The sequence below is a fragment of the Talpa occidentalis genome, unplaced genomic scaffold, assembly GCF_014898055.3.
Source record: "Talpa occidentalis isolate TD23 unplaced genomic scaffold, MPIMG_talOcc4v2.1 talOcc4.9, whole genome shotgun sequence".
NCBI classification, from domain to species: Eukaryota; Metazoa; Chordata; class Mammalia; order Eulipotyphla; family Talpidae; genus Talpa; species Talpa occidentalis.
This window is the reverse complement of record NW_023605305.1, coordinates 13,637,377-13,658,692: the sequence shown is the minus strand read 5'-3', so window position 1 is coordinate 13,658,692 and position 21,316 is coordinate 13,637,377. Positions and strand designations below refer to the sequence as shown.

At 47.4% G+C, this 21,316-nt stretch overlaps 1 protein-coding gene across 4 annotated transcripts in view; it reads left to right on the top strand.

Annotated features, from left to right (window-relative positions):
- The window catches only part of STPG1 (sperm tail PG-rich repeat containing 1), a 47,605-nt gene extending 26,785 nt beyond the window's left edge, over window positions 1-20,820 (top strand). For 2 of the 4 annotated variants that reach the window (XM_054690904.1, XM_054690905.1), the window contains exons 6-10: window positions 892-1,062; window positions 5,375-5,483; window positions 8,441-8,606; window positions 17,707-17,897; window positions 20,024-20,819. In XM_054690904.1, coding sequence (XP_054546879.1) covers window positions 892-1,062; window positions 5,375-5,483; window positions 8,441-8,606; window positions 17,707-17,897; window positions 20,024-20,100 — 714 coding nt within the window. In that variant the 3' untranslated portion in view covers window positions 20,101-20,819. Of the gene's footprint in view, window positions 1-891; window positions 1,063-5,374; window positions 5,484-8,440; window positions 8,607-17,706; window positions 17,898-20,023 lie in introns of all 4 variants that reach the window. The other 2 variants (XM_037498382.2, XM_037498380.2) reach the window with 2 other exon arrangements.
- Window positions 20,821-21,316: the final 496 nt, after the last annotated feature.

Below are 21,316 nucleotides of genomic sequence, written 5' to 3'. Positions count from 1 at the left end.
GAGAACCCCCCAAGCACAGAGTGAAGTGGGGGTGAGGGCAGCTAATGCCTTCCCATAACCTCCCCCACTTTCTGTGCTTGTGTCATTATTGACCCTTATCAAGCTAAGGATGACAATGTTCTCAAGCTTTTAACCACCCTAAAATATTAAGAATATTTTTGCTTTATCAGATGCCAATGCTTGCCATGCTATCCTAGGGTAAAGTGATGTTATCGCCTAGTTTCTATGGCTTTTGTCCCAAATCATTTTGCAAATATTGATTCTGTTTGCTTTTGTTTTTTTAACTGAAAATAGTTTGCCATGGCTTCTTGCAAGGAGTTGGATTGATGGTTAAAACAGCAAAAACTCTACAGATTGATGTAGAGTTTTATGAAATCAGTAATTCAGCAGCGTTAGGAGACATGGGTGGATAGTACGTCCTGTGGGGCTTTGTACCTTTAAGACATTCGAAGCAAACTTGTTATTTAGGTGATTCAGGTTATTTAACCTTAGAAGCAAGAGGTTTTACTCAGAAGAAAAGCCTACATTGAAGGAAAAACAGTCTAAAGTTTCCCATCATATAAATTACCCAATAGCTGATGAGTCAAGTGCAAGTAGCCTGAAATGGGATTGGGTGGAATGCATTTATGGCAAAATTATTTTTGCCAAGTTCCAAACACAAGATGAATAATTTGAGTTAGTTTACAGAAGTTATTACAGGTCTGAACTTGCTTTTCCCCAGAGCAAGTCCTCAAAGTCTGAGGTCAGTTTATCATCATTGTTACCTGCTGGAGTTTCATCTCTTATAAAAAGCTTGTAGACCTGGCACTGGGTATCATCTTTTTGAACACCTGCCCCTCAGAGTCACAAGAGTATGTGACAATGCTGATTCCTTTGGTTTTCCCTTCACAGCGTGCCCGATTAGACACCATCATTTCTAAATATCCTGCAGCCAATGCATACACTATCCCGTCGCATCTGGTTTCGAAGAGAGACTTCAGTAATTCCTGTTCCAGTATGTTCCAGTTGCCAAGTTTTGCAAAAGGTCTCAAATTTGAAACTCCTGCACCAAACCATTATAATGTAAGAACATCACATATGCTTACTAAATATATATTGAGCCAGTAGTTGAATTAAAATAAAAGAAATGGTTGCGGGGGAGGGAGCGTTGGGAAATAGCATTTTAATGCAACTGGTAAACCAGCTAGCATTTTTCTGACTATCCGATGGATACACGAGACTGTGCAAAACTCTTATAGAGAATTACAGAACCCAGAAAAAACTGTGGGCAACCTGGAGGCTAGTATGGAGCCATGGGAAGACAGCTACCCTGGAAAATATCAATATTTTAAGCACGCCTATCATATAACCTTCCTGGGACAGTTTTCTCATCTCTAACAAATGAGTGTATTCTTTACCACCATATCTGTAGACACTGTTTTTATTTTAGGTTCTTATAGGGAAAATAAACTATCTTTCCATAGCAGAAAATATATTTTTTTCTTTTAACAGTAGTGCCTTGTCAACTACAATCACTTTTTAGTCACTGAGGTAAAAATGGGTAAAATGAGTATAATTAATAGGTAGGACCTGCGTTCAGGAAGATTTAGTTCAAATCTCAGTTGTGCTGTTTTCTGTCTGTGTGGCTTTGGGCAGGTCCCTTAACTTTGAGGACTCAGTTTATTGATCTGTAAAATGGGGATATGTGTCTATTTCCTAGTGTTAATGCAAATGTTAAATAATGTATGCTGAATCCCTAGTACAGCACCTGGCACACAGAGAGTTCATCATACATGTAGATGAATTGTCTCTGGGGGAGTCACATTACCTTTTGAGCCTCAGTGGTGAAATGGAATTAATTATACTTGTCCTACAGGGTTATTATAAGAAGCAAATGAAACAATGAATGTGAAAGCACTTTGAAATGCATACGGCATGAATTGTATGTATGGTATTAATATTGTTACGCCACATTTAAAAATGGTTTGGCCTTAAAATACTTCATCTTTAATTTCTGCTTTCTTTTATAATAGTCAGAAATAATATTTTTCTGACTACAAAAATCCTAGCCACCTTCTGGGATTGAGTCAATCAATTAGAATTTGCTCAAAGCAATATAAGTACCTGCTAAGCCAGTACTGTCCAACAGAAATATGATGACAGTCACATATATTACTTAAATTTTTCTAGTGGCCATTTTTAAAAGTGAAAAGGAACAGGTGAAATGAATTTTAATAAGATTCTGTATGACCCAGTGTAGTAAAAATATTTTCAGTATAAAAATGAGTACGATACTTTACATTCTTTTCATCATTCTAAGTCTATGAAATGTAGTATATATTTTATACTTGCAGCATGTCTGAAATGGGACCACCCATGTGTCCAGAGCTTAATAGCCACATGTAGCTAGTGGCTATTGAATTGACAGCACAGCTCTAGTCTTCCTTGGGAGTAATCCAAGTCTGAAAATAATAGTAATGACCATGATGGTGGAGAGGCATTTTTCATGGTTTATGTGCTGTTCTAAGAGTTATGTATTCACCTTATTTAATGTTCACTGGAGTCCACGAATATCTTATTCTCCATTTACAGAAGAAGCTGAAGCTCAGAGAGGTGAAGGGACTTGCCCAAAGTTCCCAGCTTGAAGGGGCCACTTGCACATCAGTGGGCAGAAGGCTATAGTATAAAGCTGGAGCATGGTCAGTCACTGTGTTCCCACCCTGCTGGGCTCCCTTCACTGGCCCTGCGGCTCCTCTGTGCCAGACTGTTATTCAGCTTAGACTCCACTGGGAAACTCAGACAAGAATTAGTACACAGATAAAGAAAATAATTACAAACTAGGGTCAACTTTGAGGAGACAAACATTTGGAGCCTGAGAGACTATGTGGGTGGGTGAGGGGTGGCAGTTCCACTGTACTTTAGATTGGGTCCATTTTTTTGACAAAGGAGTATCACAGAATATCCGATCATCTTGGCCCCAGCAAATAGTTTCACCCATTCAGTAAATATTCCCAGCGATCAAGGCTCCAAGGCTGATACCCAAGAATTGAAAATAGAGCAAGAGTCGGGGGAACAGCAAGTGCAAAGGTCCTGGGGCAACTTACAGTTTAGCCCAGAGGGAACTACAACAAGGTAGCTAGAGTGGCCTGAACGCAGAGGAGACAGATAGGCATGGATCTGGACTCTAAGGGTCCCAGGAGGCAGTTTGTTCCCTGTGTATTGGTATGCTCTTGACCTGTGGGTGATTTCATCAGATACACTTTTTAATAAAAGTTCCTTCAGCTGCTGTTTGGAGGATGAGCTGCAATGACAGCAGATTCTAGAAAGCCAGTTAGGAGGTTTACCTAATAGGAGAGAGATTGAGACCTGGTACAAGTGAGGCACTTGGCCACTCTGCCTTTGCCATCCCTGATAGTGGACCAGGCCACTCAGGAGACACTGGCAGGGGCTATCTGGTGCCGGTGCCCCTTCTGTCTCCCTGGCTATAGCAGAGGGTAAGTGTCTGTGTCCCCACCCCGCTGTGTGCTCCTTCCCCAGCTTCATACCTTCAGAGCCAACTGAGGTCCCGAGATGCTGCAGGCAGGTAACAAGTGCTGTGACGTCATAGGAAAGACTTCCCAGGCACATATGGTTATTAATCTAGAAATGACCATTTCTCAAGCCAGAACCCAGTCCTTCTGTCAAGAGATGGATTTCAGGTTGCATGTCCTTTGTTCATCGTTGTTTTAATGTCACTCTGAAAATAATACATGCTCGTCACAAAAGCAAGCATTACAGAAACCCACAAACTAGAATGTGAAAGTGCCTTACAACGTGCCCCAAAGCCAGCCACCATCAAATCCATGTGCAATTCCTTTTCATATTTCCTTCCTCCCTCAGTTCCTCCTCCTGTTTTGAGGCTCACGCTGTCCACAAGACACTTGCCTTGTCCACTCTGTATGTTGGATTCTCCCTGCCCACCCCCATACCATCAATCTGCTTCATTCTTTTTTTTTTTTTTTTTTTAACAGAAAATACAGATTTATTGAAACACACTGCTAAGGGGAGTAGTGGGCAAGACAGGAGAGGTCTCTGCTTCATTCTTTTTGAACTGGCCCATGGTGCTGACTGTCTCGAGAATCTACTGGTGAAACCTCCACACACTCAGCATAGACAAAAAATGCTCCTTTTTTCAGTCGCCTTCTGTCTGGGCGAGGAATAAAGCTGAAGTACTGTTTTGTCTACAGAAGGCTGTTTTCAGAGCTGGAGAACAATGGTCGAATCAAAGGGAGAGGGGTAGGAGCGAGATAATCCTGTTAGCCACTCTGCATTGAGGTCTGTCAGGGTCTTTGTGTGCCTTTGCTAGCCAAGGTCCTCCGCTGCTCTGCTGGAATCCTTTTCCTTGCTACCGGGTTATTACTTCCTCTCCCTCCACGCAGTAATTAGCCCGCTCCACCTGATCTTTTGTTTGCCTTCTCTGCAGCAGTCTGGCCCGAGGACCCTGGTAAAAGCTAAATTCCTCTGCCTTTGTAAACACAGAATCAAAATGCCTTCTGCATTTCTTCAGGAACATTTTTTTTGACAAAGGAGTATCACAGAAAACCAGATCATCTTGGCCCCAGCAAATAGTTTCACCCATTCAGTAAATATTCCCAGCGATCACTGGCACAATTTTTATTGCATCTTTTATCTAAAATACAGGAGACTGCAAATTGACATTTAAAATATTTATGATTCATGTGTCACATAAGAATGATCTCAGGGGTTTTTTTTTTCTTCTTATATTATTTTTAGAGTTCTCCGCGTACTGACACTCTCAAGTGCATGTTTTTTGGATTAACCAAAATTCTTAATTTCTGGTCAGTCCAGACAATTTGAGACAAGAGTGTGCTTATAAATCTAATCGTGATCTTAAATTACATGATTTTTTTTTCTATCTCCAAATCCTGAGGTTACAGGAGGATTTTCAACCGCTAGAAATCCAAGTGGAACTATGTAGGCTGCATCCTGAGAGGAATAAAAATTGTAGGAAAAAAATAATGTGCACATATAACATCCCATACCTTCCTAGAGGCAATTCTTGTGTTGCCAGGCCCCCGTCCCTACCCCCAACACCACATCAGGCTCTCACGGAGGAGAAAATTCAAATTCAGAAGAGCAAGCAACACATGTGGGATCACACACCCCTGGGTCTTTTGGGGGACACTGTTCTCTCCACTGCGTGGGATCCCCAGCATATTGCAAACTCACTAGCTGGGGTGAGGGCATAGGAGGTATGAATTCCTCCGATTTTAGTGTCAGTTCATTTTCTGAGGACAGGTTTGAATTTGATTTTTTTATGTAAATGTGTTCCTTGTGTGGACACAGTGACAAAGAAAGGAAGGCACAGCCCCCACCTGCTTATTTTCTCCCCCAGGCCTCTGACTCTTGCTGCAAACAGAGTAACAATGTCTGTGCCCGAGCAGGGTTCATATCAAAGACCCAGAGGGGACCTTTCATTCTTACTGACACAGGACCTCCACCAGGTAAGTGGCCGCCAGCACCAATGACGGACTGGGCGGCAGAGCACCCACGGGATCTGCAGGGCACCCCATCCTTCAGACTGAGTCTCATTGGGGCCTTAGGCTTTGGGGATCCTTCTGCACTCAGCTGCAGTATTCCTGCCCCCACTGCCTGCAGCTGAGTCCCCATCCAGACACCTGATAGAGGACACATGTCCCCCGAGGGTCACACTCAATGTGTCCTTCAGATGAGGAAATGGAGACTCAGAGAGTCCCAGGGACTTGATTAGCATCACACGGCTAGTCACTGGCAGACCTGCCGCCCAGGTGTCTGCTGAGGGCGCTGTCACCCCCTTTGTCACATGGTACCTTCTGAAACCTCCAGGAGCCTGCCTGCTGGGCTGGAGACATGCCCCAGACCTCCTCCCGACCCCTGCAGGGAAAAGAGTCTGGAGAGGGCTGGAGAGGCTTTGTGCTCCACAGCACTCCTTGTACATTACAGTGGACCTGCCCACGGGGGTCCTGAAGACCCCCAGGAAGCTGTGGCCCCCAGAGCTCAGAGGAGGAGCAGGGCGGGTTTGCTTCTGTGATCACGCCTCTTAGATGGGGGTGTGGATTAAATTGCTGCGCATGTCACATTTCAGCAAATCCAGATTAAAGTTGAGAAGATCAGTCTGAAGCTGAATAACAAAACCAGCCCTAATTAGGAGGCTAAGCCCCACTGAAGCTCCCCTGCCTTGCATCATCCCTGGTCAAAACCCCACTTGTTTGTTTATACAGGAGAACAAAGCTGGGATCCCTGAGGTTTGGCCAGAGGCCCCGCCAGGGTGCCGTGGGCTGTGGGCACCTCAAGCCCAATACTTGCACTCATGCCCTCCCGAGGGACCCCAGCTCCTTGTTACACAGAGCAGAAGGGAGAAGCTAGTATTAGTTAAGCTCCTACTGTGTGCCATCGATTTTCTATTCTTATCTCACTGAATGCTTTCAAAACCCCATAGAATACAACCATGTGCTCAGAAAGTATGCTATTATTTTATCCCCACAGTACAGGTGAAAAAGGACAATACATAGAAAGCAGGTGACTCCCCCAGGGGGCCTCAGCTGGATTTGAATTTAAACCCATCAGACTCCAAGCCTTCAGCCTTCCCCATGCTCCCCTTCACTCCCCATCCCTCAGATTGCCAGGGGTCAAAGCCTAGAGAATCTGCTTCTCTGCAAGAAATAATCTGCTTGGACCTCTCAGAAATAACCCTGCTTTTTTGCTCACTCACCCCCAGGAAAACAGATGTGGAGCTGTGATTGGCACCCCTGCTGTGCCACTGAGGCTGAGGGTGGGGTCCTGCCTACCTTCAATTCTGAGCTTCGCACATTTGCTGGTTGGATTTTCAGAGTTTAGCCTTAGCAAGCACATCACCAATGTTGTCTGCTCTACTTTTTCCTTAAAAAGAAAAATAGAACATAGGGAAGCACCCTTGTTAAAGTCTCACTTGAAAATGTGGGTTACAGAATTAAATCCACACTGCTTGACACCATGAAACAGAACAATTATATTCAGGAAAAGCCTGGAAGTCAGTTCACCAGAAATTTAGCCTCAGTTCTCTCTGCGCTGTTTCTGCCTGTCAGCATTTTATAATCAAGAATCGCTATAATGTTTTCCTTGGTGGGGGTGGGGGGAATATATATAAATATACATAAATATAAATACATATACATATAAATATATATGAAAGGGAAAAATAATATGATAGAGATCAATACTATAAATGCTGTTTACTAAACATCAGTTTGGTTTTTTTTTTTTTGGAAACCCGAGCATGTATTAGGAACATCATTTCATGTTATTAGAAATCTTTGGAGCAATCCTTTTTAATGGATGTATAGTATTCCATTGCATGGCAGTTCTGTAAGTTAAGGAAAAAAAGTCTGCCTTCTTCCTGGAAATTTAGGTTGTTTTAAAGTGGTTGTTAATACAAAGAATTACAGTTAACTTGCTTGTAGTGCATACAGTCAAGATTATTTCCTTATTGTACTTGCTTAAAGGGAAATTGCTAAAAGTATATAAAATATTTCAGGCTTTTGATATTTGTGACCAGATTGCCTTCAGCACAGGGATAGTTTACCTTCCTGCTTCTACGATGCAACTGTTTCCCCTCACCTTTGCCTTCACTGGATTGATCCTTTCAATATCACACTGCTGATACTTTCCACATTGTTGTTTTTAGCACTTTTGCATTGGAAAAATAAATTTTATTTGAAACAAAATAAACTTTCCAATGTTTAGAAAATATGAAATATCTTTCTTACCCACAATATAACTGCCACCAGTTTATACTCTTTTATTCAGCAATATCCATCTGTACAAAGATGTCATTATAGCATGCATAGGCTTGTAAGCTGTATTTTACTTTTTCTACTCACCTTCACTTTCAAAGCAGTTGTATGTATCATCACCAGGACTGTTAATTTTTTGAGACAGGGCTTGGTGGGAAAGCCCAGGCTTTGGAGACTGGTGATCCTGGGTCTACATAGTAAGTGCTCAATAATATTTATTGATTGTCTATTTACTAAACAACTACCATGAACCAGGAATCAAAATGTTATTCAACTGTCATAACCACCCAATTGTTGGACTAATGAATAATCTTTGAAGAGAAGGAAGGCAGGTTAGTCCCTGGCTAGATGAAAATGTTTTGGCAAATTGTTTACTATCTGTGAATCTCATTCTCCTGTGTTTACAGTGGAGAGAGTCACAGCCATCTTGCTGAGTTGCCATAGGGATTGTGTAGCTTAGTATGTGATGCCCACAGCGGGTGTGCCCTACATGGTAATTAGTGTTTGGAGTTATTTCAGGCAGCCCTTCTCTCTGACCATCTTGGACCATCACTGTGTAGTCATTAAGTATATTCTTAGGTGTAAGGTACTGCTTTGTAATTTTTTGAGATAAGTTCCTTATTCCATTTTAAAAATTTCTTTTTGCCTAGGGCACTATAACATCAATGACTCCCTTGTGAAGAAGTCACCAAAGATATTAATGTCTTGTTTTAAGTCAAAAACTGACCGTGGATCAAAACTGACATCAACAGGCCCGGGACCTGGTTATTACAACCCAACCCATCATGTGAAAATTCAAAGAAAGAGTCTTTTCCCGTGAGTTCTGATTATTTTGATGATTCTTTCGAAAGGTGGTTCTGGGATGTGGTTCTGGCAGGACACAGTATCAAGTTGTTCTCCAGGGGCCCTTGTTGACACATAGTGGGTGCACAATAAATACTTGTTGAATGTGTAATATTTATTGAGCAACTACTGTGTTCCAGGAATTTAACATCTTATTTAATTATCTTAATAAGCCTGTTGTAAGAATTCTTATTCTTACTTCATAGAGGAAGAAGAAAGGCTCCGGGGAGAAGAGAGATGTGCTTAAGTCCACATAGGTCATTTGAGGTGCCATAGGGAGTCAGATTCAGGATGGCTGGATCTTTCCACATCCCCCATGATGCTGTCCTCTCCTGATTCCAACATTATTGTATTTTTATAATATATGATCGCCCCTGGGGTGGCAGGATATACATAATAATTGGAATGCTCATAGTTTTGTACAATAGGTTAAAGGCCTAGACTTGGGAGTGGGTCAAATGTACTAGATTTGGGCTTTTCATGCTGTGTGACCTTGGGCAGTTTACTAACCTCTCTGAGCTTCCATGTCCTCATCTGTAAAGTAAGGACAATTCATTCTTCACTGTGTTGCATTCAGATTTAAAAAGTATGTTTGACATATAGTAGGTACAAATAGTGACTTAATACACACAAATTTAAAAAGTGAAGATGGATTTGTTACCGTTTTCAATAATTTTGTTACCATTTTCATCTAAGAGGCTCAAAAAAGTACAATGGTTCTATTCCTCAGATGGTTCTGGAGCTAACTGCAATTCAGGTCACACCACCTGTCTGTTTTAAAGCCCTCACCCCATCCAGGTCAGGAGGGCTGGCCAGCAAAGCTGGGATGAGCGTACGGACACCTGGGTCCCTCCAGAGAATTCGGGCAGGTGACTGGGTTATAGGGAGAAGAGCCAGATATGAATATGCTGAATAGAACTCGGGCTCTGGAAAGGGATTTGGGCCTCAAGGGAGTTCTCTGGGTTAGTCCCTTCCGCCCTGCAGCTGCTGGGTTCTACAGCCTGACCCTTCACAGACTCCAGGGCTCGGAACTGGGGCAGTGACATCTCCAGAAACAGGCTGCCTCCAAACATCAGGGCCTCACTGCCTCCAGAGTGCTTAGGGCTTCCCTGAACACAATCTTTTCCCATCTCTGCCAGGTAGACAGGTAGGCGATGGGCTCTGGAGTTAGCAGGCCCAAGCAGAGACCCAAGCAGAGACCTCTCCTCTCTGAGCCTCAGTTTCAAAATTATTCAGTGGAGATAAAAATTTCTTCTCAGGATTTCCCTGGTGGCCTAGGGGTTAAGTCTCAGCACTATCACTGCCACTGCCTGAGTTTGATCCCCAGCCAGGCAGCTACCCACATGGCACAGCAGACCTCTCCTGTCTCGCCCACTGCTCCCCTCAGCAGTGTATTTCAGTAAAATCTACCTGTTCTGCTCCCCACTCTGTCTTTGGTGAATCCCTCTGACCCCCCACACCTCTGGCCTACATCCCAGCTCTTCCACGCAAAAATTAAAAAAAAAAAACAAACCAAAACCTCCCAATTTCCTCTCATAAGAATTCTGTGAGGATTAGATGAGAGAGGTCAAGACAGCTGCTGCTGTGCACTGTGATGGCTGCTGCTATGCTATGCCCTGTGGGTGGACAGGGTGTAAGTTATAGCCATTCTTTGGTGTGACTAAAGCCCCCAGCCCAAGTCTAGCAGCTTCTTCACAGAAATAGGGAACAAAGAGTGGAGAACACCCAGCATGTACCTGCTTTCCCCACACAAGCATCATTTGTCTTTCTTTCCAATTTGGATAAGTGGTTTGAAATATTCTCATTTGATGGCATTTGTATCTGTCAGTCAACAGGCTCTGCAGGTTCCTGGCTCTGTGCCGGAGGCTGAGTGGTGCCCAGGTGAGCCTTCAGCAAGGCTCCCCTGGGAACGGCTCTGGAGCAAGGCAGGGGAGCATGCTGCAGTAATGCAGGGTGTCTGGGCCCAGGCTATGTGGCCACACACATTCCCATGGGCAGTTTCTCCAGCTGGACCCTTGGTGCAGTGTGTCTGGTGATGTTGGGGTTCACTGGTTCTCTGTGATGTTTGTGAACCACAGAGGATAAGCCTGGAAGCGCTGTGTACAAACCCTCCTCCCCGGGAGCTTATTGAGCTCTTTGAGAAGGTCCACGGGAAAGGGAGCTGCTAAACCCAGTGTCTCTTAAACTTGGACTCAGCCTGGGCAGTGACTGTCCCCGGGGCAGGTCATGTCTTACCTGGCTCTCTGGTCTGCGGCTGCTCCTTATTGCTTTTGTGGCCTTCATATCTCCATGTGAAAACATAGCTTTTATATGGAAACCAAAAAACTTGGGGAGGTCTTTCCATGGCCTATACACACATCCAAGGTTACTGAAGAGACCAGAAGGGGGCAGTGAACATGGAAACCAATAGAATGGACCCCCAGAGGAGGTCCAAAAAATATATTTAAAAATTGACCTGGAAAGAATGAAGCTGAAAAATCTTAAGTTTTATTTTAAAGATTTATTTTTATTTATTTGTTTATTTATTTATTTGTACAAGCACTGGGTACAGTCAGAAGCGCGGGAGGGTGAGAGAATTCACCAGAGCCAGAGCAGGGAGCAGAGCAGGCAGAAGGACCGAGGTACACTGCTGAGGGGAGCAGCGGGGCGGCAGGAGAGGTCTGCGTGCCTTGTGGGACCCTCCTCCGGAGGCCGGGGAGCAGCCGGGGATCAAACCGGCTCTGCAGAGGCTGCGGGCAGCTTCGCAACCCAGCGCTCAACCGCTGCGCCACCAGGGAGGCCCTTAAGTTTCATTTTAAAAGCAAGAAGATAAAATGGAAATGTACTCAGGATTATTCTGAAAAAGCATCCATCTATGTTGAATGATAAATTATATAAAGCAAAGATGCAGCTAAGTATTTGCAATATGGAGGGAACCATCCAAACGCCAGTCTCTCACATTTGAGTTCTGTTTTTTTTTTCCTGGGCCCCTGGAGGGAGGCGGGACGGGAACCCACAAGTGGGGACACTTTGGCCATATTGAGGGTTTGGTGCCAGACCTGCATTAATGTGACTATCGTTATAAAGTGTCACACAGATTTTTTGGTTTCCATATAAAAGTTATGTTTTTACTACACTGTGGTCTAAGCATGCAATCACATTATGTTTAAAAAAAAAAAAAGTACATACCTTAATTAAAAATATTTTATTGCTAAAACATGCTATCCATCACCTGAGCCTTCAGCAAGTCCTATTCTTATTGCCGGTGGAGGGCCTTACCTCGATGTTGAGGGTTGTAGACTGATCAGGGGGTGGTTGCAGGTGGGGTGACTGGCCATTTCTTAAATGAAGGCAACAATGAAGTTTGCTGGGTAGATTAACTTCCTTTCGTGAAGGTTTCTTTGCAGCATGCAATGCCATTTCATAGCATTTCACCCACAGTAGAACTTCTTTCAAAATTGGAGTTAATCCTCTCAAATCCTGCTGCTGCCTTATCAACACCGTTTATGTGATATTCTGAATCCTTGGTTTTGTTGTCATTTCAATGCTCACAGCATCCTCACCAGGAGTGGAGTCCATCTCCAGGAAACACTTCCTTTGTTTATGCATAAGAAGCGACTCTTCATCCCTGCAAGCTCCATTCTAATTCTAGTTCTCTTGCTGTTCCCACCACATCTGCAGTGACTTCCTCCCCTGACATCTTGAACCCCTCAAAGTCATCCATGAGGGTTGGAATCCATTTCTTCCAAATTCCTGTGAATGTTGATAGAATGGTAAATCCTTTCCAAACGTTTTCAATTCAACTGAAACCAGATCCATTAGCAGAATCACTGCTTGTGGCAGCCTATAGTCTTATGAAATCTATTTCTAAGACAGTAAGAGCTGAGTGTCAAATACCCCCCGTCCATGGGCTGTGAATGGGTGTTGCGAGAGCAGGCACGGAAGCAGCCGTCAAGGCCGTGGACACTTCCAGCAGAGATCTCGGTGGCCAGGTGAATCGCCAACGAGCAGTGATATTTTTTAAATGTTTTTGACCTGAACTGGGTGGTTTTGCTCCTCACTCAGAAAGCCAAAGACTGAACAACGAAGAATTTCTACAAAGGAAGTTTTATTCTGATAGTGCCGGCGTGGCGGGCATGGTGAAGCCAGAAGCTCTTGGAAAGCCATCCCCTCAAGGCACTAGCTGAAAGGGTTACATTAATATAAACGGGAAGCACTTCTCGGGCAGGTGCTGGAGATTCCACTTGGCCTAGTGAAAGCCAGCTGTGGGTATTTTTGCCCTGGAACGCTTTTTTGTTCTTTAACTGAACCATCACAACCCCTGGATGGTGCCTATGAGGCACACGTGTGGCCGATGACCTATTCAAAAGGACAGTACTTGGCGGAGGTGTCAGCAACCCCATGTTTGATGCTTACCAAAAAAATCTTTTTTTCCTGAGCAGCAGCAGGCCTTAACAGTGGGCTTAAAATGTCCAGTAAACCATATTGTTAACAGATCAGCGTCAGGTTTTGTTGTTCTATCTGTAGAGTGCAGGCAGAGTTGATTTCTTAAAGGCCCTGGACTTTCAGCTTGGTAAATGAGCATTGGCTTCAACTAAATCACCCCTGACAAGAAAGCCAGCCTGTCCTTTAGTGGAAGCCAGCCCTTGACTCCTCTTCTTCGCTGTCAAAGTCCAATGGCCTCTTCATCAGGCTGCTCCATCTATACTGAAAACCTGTCATGCAGTGCGGCCCCCTCCCCCAGAGACCTCAGAGCTGCTGCAGCTTCTCCGCCAGCACTTGCTGCCCCACCTGGCACTGTTGTGTTTTGGGGGGGGAGGCGTCTTCCCTCAAACCTCATGAACCAGCCTCTGCTAATTTCCATCGTCTCTCCTGCAGCCTCCTCATCTCTCTCGGCCCTCCCAGAATTGAGTTAGGACCTTGCTCTGGCTTCAGCTCTGGCTTGAGGGGATGTTGCGGCTGGCTTGATCTTCAGTCCAGGCCACTAAAACCAGCTCAGCAATAAGCCCGTTTCGCTTTCTTATCTTCCTGTGAGCTCTGGAGGAGCGCTTTCCATTTCCTTCAGGAACTTTCCCTGCGCACTCCCAGCTTGGCTGACTGGCTCCCGCGGCCTGGCTATCGGCGCTCTCGGCTTTCCACCTGCTTTCCCCACTCAGCTTAATCATTTCCAGTTTGACATGCGACTCTCCCCTTCACAGGATCCCGTTGTAGGGTTATTAATTGGCCCAAGTTCAATATGGTTGTGTCTCAGGGGATAGGGAGGCCCAGGAGAGGGAGAGGGAGAGGAGGGAATGGCTGGTGGGGGGCAGGCAGGACACACACGTCTATGGTTAAGTTGCCATTGCTATGGGAGCATGCGTGGCGCCCCCAAACAGGTAACAATAGTCCCGTCAAAGACCACATCACAAACCACCAGGGCAGATATCGATCACCATCATGAAAAAGTTTGAAACAGGGTGAACATTGCCAAAATGTGAGACAAGAAGCGAGCGTGTGCTGTTGGGAAGATGGTGCTGTCCTGGCACCTGCTCCCTGCGAGCTCTGATTAGTAAAAGTGCAATATCTGCGAGGCGCAATAAAACGGGTATGCCTAGGACTGTCAGGGCCCCCAGAAGGTCTGCATCCTGTTTCCTTCTCATCCTTATGTGGCTTCCTTTGAGAATATCTGTCTCGAGCCTAATCATACTCAGGTCCCCAGGGCCGCCTGGAGAGTGGTGGAGCCTCTGAGAATCATCACCCATTTCCAGAAGCACAAGCAGCCCAGGTACCAGGTTCCCCACACGTGTTCAGGACGGGCCGCCTGCTCTTATTTGTCTTGGCCTGGAAGTGCTTGCTCGGCTCCCCATTCTTGAGTAGGGCTCTGACTTACAAAGATGGCATTTTGGTTCTGCTTTCTTCAGGATGCAGGAAGAATTGGTGGGACATTAATTCTCCCTGGAGTTGTTAGTCCCATGTCACCTGCCACAAAAGTGGAGCCCAGATGGTTGGGAGGTTGGGTCCTGAGACAGGGTGGTCATGTCTCCTGGGGAGGCAGAGTGGGTACAGGCCCCAAGACAGGCCTCCCCGCAACCTCCACTATCCCACATACCTGCCCTGTGAGCTTAGTTCCCTAGAATACAAATTCATCACCAGAAAATTGGGTTCGTAATATAGGGATCATGCTCAGTGAAATAAGTCAGAAGGAAAAAAGAAAAATATCAGATGTTTCACTCATAGGAGGAATTAAATAAGGGATCAGGGGAAAAAAATAACAGCGATAAAAAATACAACACAACATAACAAAAATAAACAGACAACTATAAATCAGAGACATTCTGCAGGGGAGGGGAAGGGAGAGGTATCAAAACAAGGGGCCTCCCTGGTAGCGCAAGGGGTTATTAAGCACTGCACTGTGAAGCAATACGCAGCCTCAGCAGCACGAGTTCGATCCCCAGCCGGCCAGGGAGCAACCCACATGGCGCAGCAGACCTCTCCTGACTCACCTGCTGCTCCCCTCAGCAGTGTACTTTACGGTTAATCTGCCTGTTCTGTTCCCTACTCTGTCTCTGGTGAATTCTCTCACCTCCCCCTACCCACCCCCGCCCCCCGGCATCTCTGGCCTGTACCCCAGCTCTTGTATGCATAAATAAATAAATCTTAAAAAAAAAACAAAACGAGGGCAGGAAGAGCACAAGCGACTATGGTGATGGCGCACAGGAGAATTGGTGGTGGAAATTCTATAGGGACTACACCTGAGAAAAGAAAGCAAATATTGTAGAAAAAATGAACAGTGATGTAAAATATACATAAATAAATAATTTTCAAAAAGAACACTTCATAATGTGCTTGCAAGGATAAAGCAAATTAGCCCACATACCTCATCAAGCCAGCCAGGGTGAGCTGCATGAGGGGAGGGTGGGAACTGTGCTCGGGCAGGGTGGGTGTTCGCACGGGCATTTCTGGGCTCCTTAGTTGAAAAACACATCAGAGGGTGTCTCCTTGGTATGGGCACCTCACTGACTCAAAGACCGAGGGTTTTCCAGCTTGCGAGTTGGGGGTTGCGGGGTGGGGTCTTCAGAAAAGAAGTGAAGTGTCGGCCAAGGTTTCACTTGCCTAGGCCTTTGTTACCCGTCACAATGATGAGTCAGTGAATGGGGTGAGTCAGGACAAGGGTTCTTGGAGATCAAAATAGTTCCTCCTCGGTGCTCCAACCTCCAGTGAGGAGGTGAAACACCCAGTGACACCTTTCTAACCCCTCGCTACTTCCTGGAGTTTTAAAGCCACTGGTTTTGCACAGACATGCTGTCCTGTCACGGCCAGAGCCGAAGAATCAAGCCCCGTTGGCCTCACTCCAATTTGGGTAATTATGAGGGACCCACCTAAGGTTCCCTGGGATTTTCAATTAGATATGGGATGCTTCTTCCCAAACGCTGTAATCTGTCACCCGCTACCCTGCTGAGCAGATACTGCATTCCGCCCCCGAGGCCATCTGCTGCCCTTTAATGATGAGAAAAAATTGCCCCTTTATCCCTCCTGATCCTGGGAATCCCTGAGGCAGGGTGAACCTGTGTCTGGGAGTGTCCTGAGGGTCTTGGATGCCTTCCCCAGCGACCTGCTGGGTCCTGGAGACATTCATTATTCTCCGGCCAGGCCATTTGAGACAACAGCTCACCTTGGAAGCCACGAATACACTTAATCCGGCCTTTGATAAATGTTTTCTTTCCATGGGGCAGGATCAGTGTCACTTTTACACTAGAGCTACGAGACCCATAAAAGCTCTGGCCCCAGTGCACAGTGGGCCTTCATGAGCTGCCCAGCCCCACCAGGGGACAGCTCTGGACCATGTAAAGCTGTAAGCTGGGGTTCTGAGGTCTGGGTTCCCCTCTTTGCTTCAAGTTTTTCTGGCCTTTCCCAAACTGCCAGGCACAGAGACTTGGGTCCAAGGGGAGGCCTTCATGCCAGCATTACCTCTAACGTGCTCTGTGACTTGAGTAACTCACTTTCTCTGGGCACCAACTTCGCTAACAAAATAAGGAGGTTGGATTGGATGTGTCTAGGTCCCCAGAGGCTCTCTGGGTTTAAGGACACTTCTGCTTGGGAAAGCATTGGCCAAGGGCAACAGAGCTCCAGTGGTGAGGAACCCCAGATGGGTTGGCTTCAAGATGGGGTAAGGTTCCTGTGGCTATCAGTATCATTTCTTCCCTTTAGATAAGAGGGCTTCAAGGAAGCCTCAGAGTGAGGTGGGAGCCGGGAATGCACCCACTTCTAGAATTCTCTGGGCAACCCAGGGAACCTCTCTGAATCAAGGCCTGATGGCTGGTCACAACTAGAATAGACCTCGAGGTCACTTTGTCCAACCCCCTCATTTTATAGCTGGGGAGACCGAGGCCCGGAGTGAATTAGTGACAGAGCTAGGGCTCAAGTACAGGTTGCATTTATCTTTCATCTGTTCCCTCAACACCAGACATAAAAGACTCCCTTTCCTGAAGGAAGGGAGACAGACCTGAAAACAATTATAATGTAAGTGGTGTGTGTTATTCAGAGGTCTCTTGATTTAGTAAGATTCTGGAACATCAGTGCTAGAATGTCCTCTAGAGACTAATGGTGGGGTGGCAAGTCCCTGGAATTTGGGATGCCTTGTTAGGTCTCTGACCATGGCAGACATCACCAGTGGATCACCAGTGCTTTTTGCACCGAGCCCGGGTAAGCTTCCTTACTGAGCTCCAGCCAGGCATGCCCAGTGGATGCGAGTTGGCACGTAAGATGAGTGCTGTCTGCCAGTCCTGATGAGCTCAACAGCAGCATGTACTCGGCTCTCACTTTGTGAGGGGGCCCTGCTCTGAGTGATTTAGGTGCATAATCCACTCAACCCTGATAACACCCCCCCATGGTTTGTTGTGATCACCAGTGTACAGATGGGGAAGCTGAAATCCAGGCCCCCCACCTCACCAGTGGAACCAGGGCACTGCCCAGGCCTCCCAGTGCCACGTCTATCCTCTCGCAGATGATTTGGTGTAGGACAGGTCTGGGCTATGTCTAACAACCATCAAAGCCACCATGTCCCCAATAGATTACTGTAGTGACATCTCATCTTCCCATTTTGTCTTTTCTGAAGGAAAAACCCCATCCTGACCTTCTCTGCTCAGCCCTTGCCTCTGCCCCCGAAGCTGCCGCTGCCTGGCCCTGGGCAGTATGAGATCGTGGACTACAAGGGGCCCCCCAAGCATTTCATCTCCAGCGCGTCGTTTGTGTCCAACACCAGACGGTGGACAGTGGCGCCAACTCAGCCAGGCCTGCCCGGCCCAGGTCAGAGGATTGTTTTTAAATGATTGTAAAAACCAAATCTGGAATTGTTTGGCATTCCTGGGCCATCAGATGCCATGGATTTACAGGCTGTTTGCCAAACAGTTTACAGGGGTTAGCAGATCTGGAAGACGTTTCAGCTTACACTTTCAGAGTATAAAAGGTTGTCTTTTGTCTTTTCTTTAGCTGAAGGGCTCTTAGAGATGATCCAGGCCAGGGATTCATTGCTCAGGAAGGTGAACGTCCAAGAGGCTCAAGGATGGACTGGGGCCTGACTCCAAGATGGCCGCGCACTTGGTGCAGACATTATTTTCGGGGGAAAGAGACTATAGCTTTTGCCCGAGTGTGAAAAGTCTCATGTCTTAAAGATGTTTAGACCACTGGTCTAGTCTGGTTGAGTCATTTTACAGATGGGGAGCAAGAGAGGCCTGGAGAGCGAGGTGTCTGAGGTCCCAGTGAGTAAGAAGCAGAGGCAGCTTCAGGCTGTTTCCCCTCTATGCCTTGTCTGTCACAAACTCAGCTGGGACTCTTCCCTGGAGCAGTTCTTGTAAGTCAGCTAGCTCCGCTTCCTTCGTGCAGGTGAGCTTAAGCAGCAGGGCCGTCACCCCTGGGAGCTCCCTGGTGGCCAGTAGCATGAGGGGTTCACTCTGGTGGGCAGTCTTTGTATTTCCCAACCTACTTATAGTTCTTTGCATGGCCACTTAGCTGTTTGCCACCCCCTGCCACTGGTCAGAGCTAGCAACATTATTGCCTACAGGTGTGCTGGTGGACAGGTGTGCTGGTGGACAGGTGTGCTGGTGGACAGGTGTGCTGGTGGGCCAGTGGCATAGCAGGAGGACGGCAGAGTCGAGGTGGCTGCCAGTTAAACTCAGTCTTTCAATGAGCATTGGTGATGCCGCTGCCTGGGGAGGCAAAGCTGACTTGGGCCAGGTGCTTGCTGATCCCTACTCCCAGAGGAGCCCCTGCAGTAGGAGAGGCACTGCCCGTCCAAGCACACAGGATGAGTAAAATGTAAGGTAGACGAGACAGGGAGAAAGTCATTCTCATAGCGTTGACCTTGGAGATAGAGTAGTCGTCGAGTCAACAGGCTGCAGTGGTTTGACCTTGTGGTCATCGGGCAGAACATGGTTGGTCTGACTGTTGTGATGCTGAATGTTCTGTACAAGTGTTAAGTCCAGGAGGCAGGGACACATGGGGATCCCAGTTAGTCTGACTCCCGTTTCACCCTGTCCTCTAGGAGTTTTTCCTAAGCGCCTTCTCCATGCCGTGCGTGGTGCACAGGCCAGTCCCCCACACAGAGGTGGGCATTCCGGGGGGTCTTCCTGGTGGAAGCACACCATCCGCCTTCCTGATGTTGTGGGTGGCGCTCTGCTGCCCGTGCCCTCAGCCACACCCCCAGGAACTGCACCAGCATTGTCGGCCAAATCAGTATCACGAGGGGTATTTCTAGCCGCGGGGGTTGTGGTGGCAAAGTCCTGCAGGGTCCTGGCTACTGGGCCCCTAGAGAACCGTGTGCGCCCTTGTCATGGCTCCACTTTCCTGAAAATCTCTGCGCTAAATCAAAACAAAATTCCATCAAGTTGATACCTTGCTTTGCTCAATATTATTTTTCAAAATCAGATAACTTGTGCAAATTTTCTTCTGTTAAAGAAGTTAAAAGGAGGGGCCTCCCTGGTGGCACAAGGGGTTAAGTCTCAGCACTACGAAGCTATTGGTAGTCACTGTGGCACGAGCTTGATTCCCCAGCCAGGGAGCAACCCACATGGCACGGCAGACCTCTCCTGACTCGCCTGCTGCTCCCCTCAGCAGTGTATTTCAGTCAGTCTGTCTGTTCTGTTCCCCACTCTGTCTCTGGTGAGTCCTCTCACCCCATTGCACCTGTGGCCTCTATCCCAGTATGCATAAGTAAATAAATCTTTTTAAAAAAAGAAAGAAAGAAGTTAAAAGGAGTTTTAAAAGGCAGGAAGCTGAGTTCAAGTGCTGCCTCGGCCATTTCCTTTCCTCTCTGTCTCCCCACATGAGAGGCAGGGGCTGAGAAAGCAGCCTCACCAGACTTGCCAGCCCGAGGGCACGAGCCCTTTCCTCAGACTGGCCTTTTCCTCTCACCGCCATGTGTCTCTCTCCCACAGCAACCTACAAGCCGGAATTCCTGGGCAAGCAGTCCTTTCTCTACAACGAGGACAACAAATGGATCCCAGTGTTGTAACAACTGCCCGCGAGCTCGGGGAAGGCCCCAGCCCCCCGCTGCCCCGTCTGGGCCCCTGTGACATTCATTCCGGGAATGAGTGTTTCGTGTGTGACTGCTGGAGGATGGGGTACACCCTGCCACCTCCTGGGGGTGACAGCTGGGCTGCCTCATGTGCCGTTGCTCCTGCTCTCTCCTGGAGGATGGGCCGACCCCGCTGACTGCGCGTTCCTGAGCAGAGTAAGGCGTGGACAGAACCTCCCAGGAAAGAACCTCCAGGGCACCCACTCGGGCTGGCTTCTGCGCGCCTCCCCTTGGACGCCAGGGTTCCTGGAGGTAGACTCCGGGGACAAGGCATCTGTGGGCAGACACCCTGCCTAGAAGCCTGATGCTGAGCCAGGGCCCTGGGCCCAGAGTGACCCTGCAGGTGGATAGCACAGGCTGCGGCCTAGGTGGGTCCATCCCGGCTTGGACCCTCAGACTCCTCCTGACGTCCCAGGAGCCAGGAAGGCCCAGTGGCACTTGTGACATACATGAGGAGGTTCCCTGGACCCCTCTTCCCCCAGATAAGCCCGCAGAGCTGGCCTTCAGGGAGAGTGCGGCCACGGTGCTCCACACACAGCTCCAGAAGAGGCCGCAGCACATGGGCGGACCCTGCTGGGGCCACAGCCCCGGGGGCGGAAGGCCTTGCGCTCTGTAGATACCCTCTCGCCCCTCACCTGCCCGCCCCCTGGCCGCCCCCGCCCCCCCCCCCCCCCCTGCATGTGTCTGACACAATCCTTAACAGTTTCAGGTCTGCCCAGCCACTTCTCGCCACATGCAGAGATTCCCAAAGCACCAGGAAAGACTAGAAGTAGCGACCCACCCCCTCCTTCCTTCCCCAAGCCCAGGTGTCCTTCGCTTTGTAAGTGGACGTCTCCCGTGGACAAGGCCCTTGGCTTTCTCCTTTGACTTTTCTCCCTGCACGTGACAACCTGGGCCTTCACATCTCAGCTGGCTGCTAACTGGCTCTCCCTCTGAGAAGGGGCGGGGGGTGGGGGTGAGGCAGAAGGAGGCAGAAGGAGAGAATAACATAGCCCATAAAGCAGAGTTCTTGCTTCTCATGAAGTTGGCCTTTTGAGAACCTCAGATTCTTCCCACTGCTTGGGGATGTTCAGGAGGCAGCGGGCAGTGCTGTGCAAATAGCAACAGTCTGGATCTCGCGGTGCTCCGTCCTCTCCTTTCCTTAGCTTCTCCT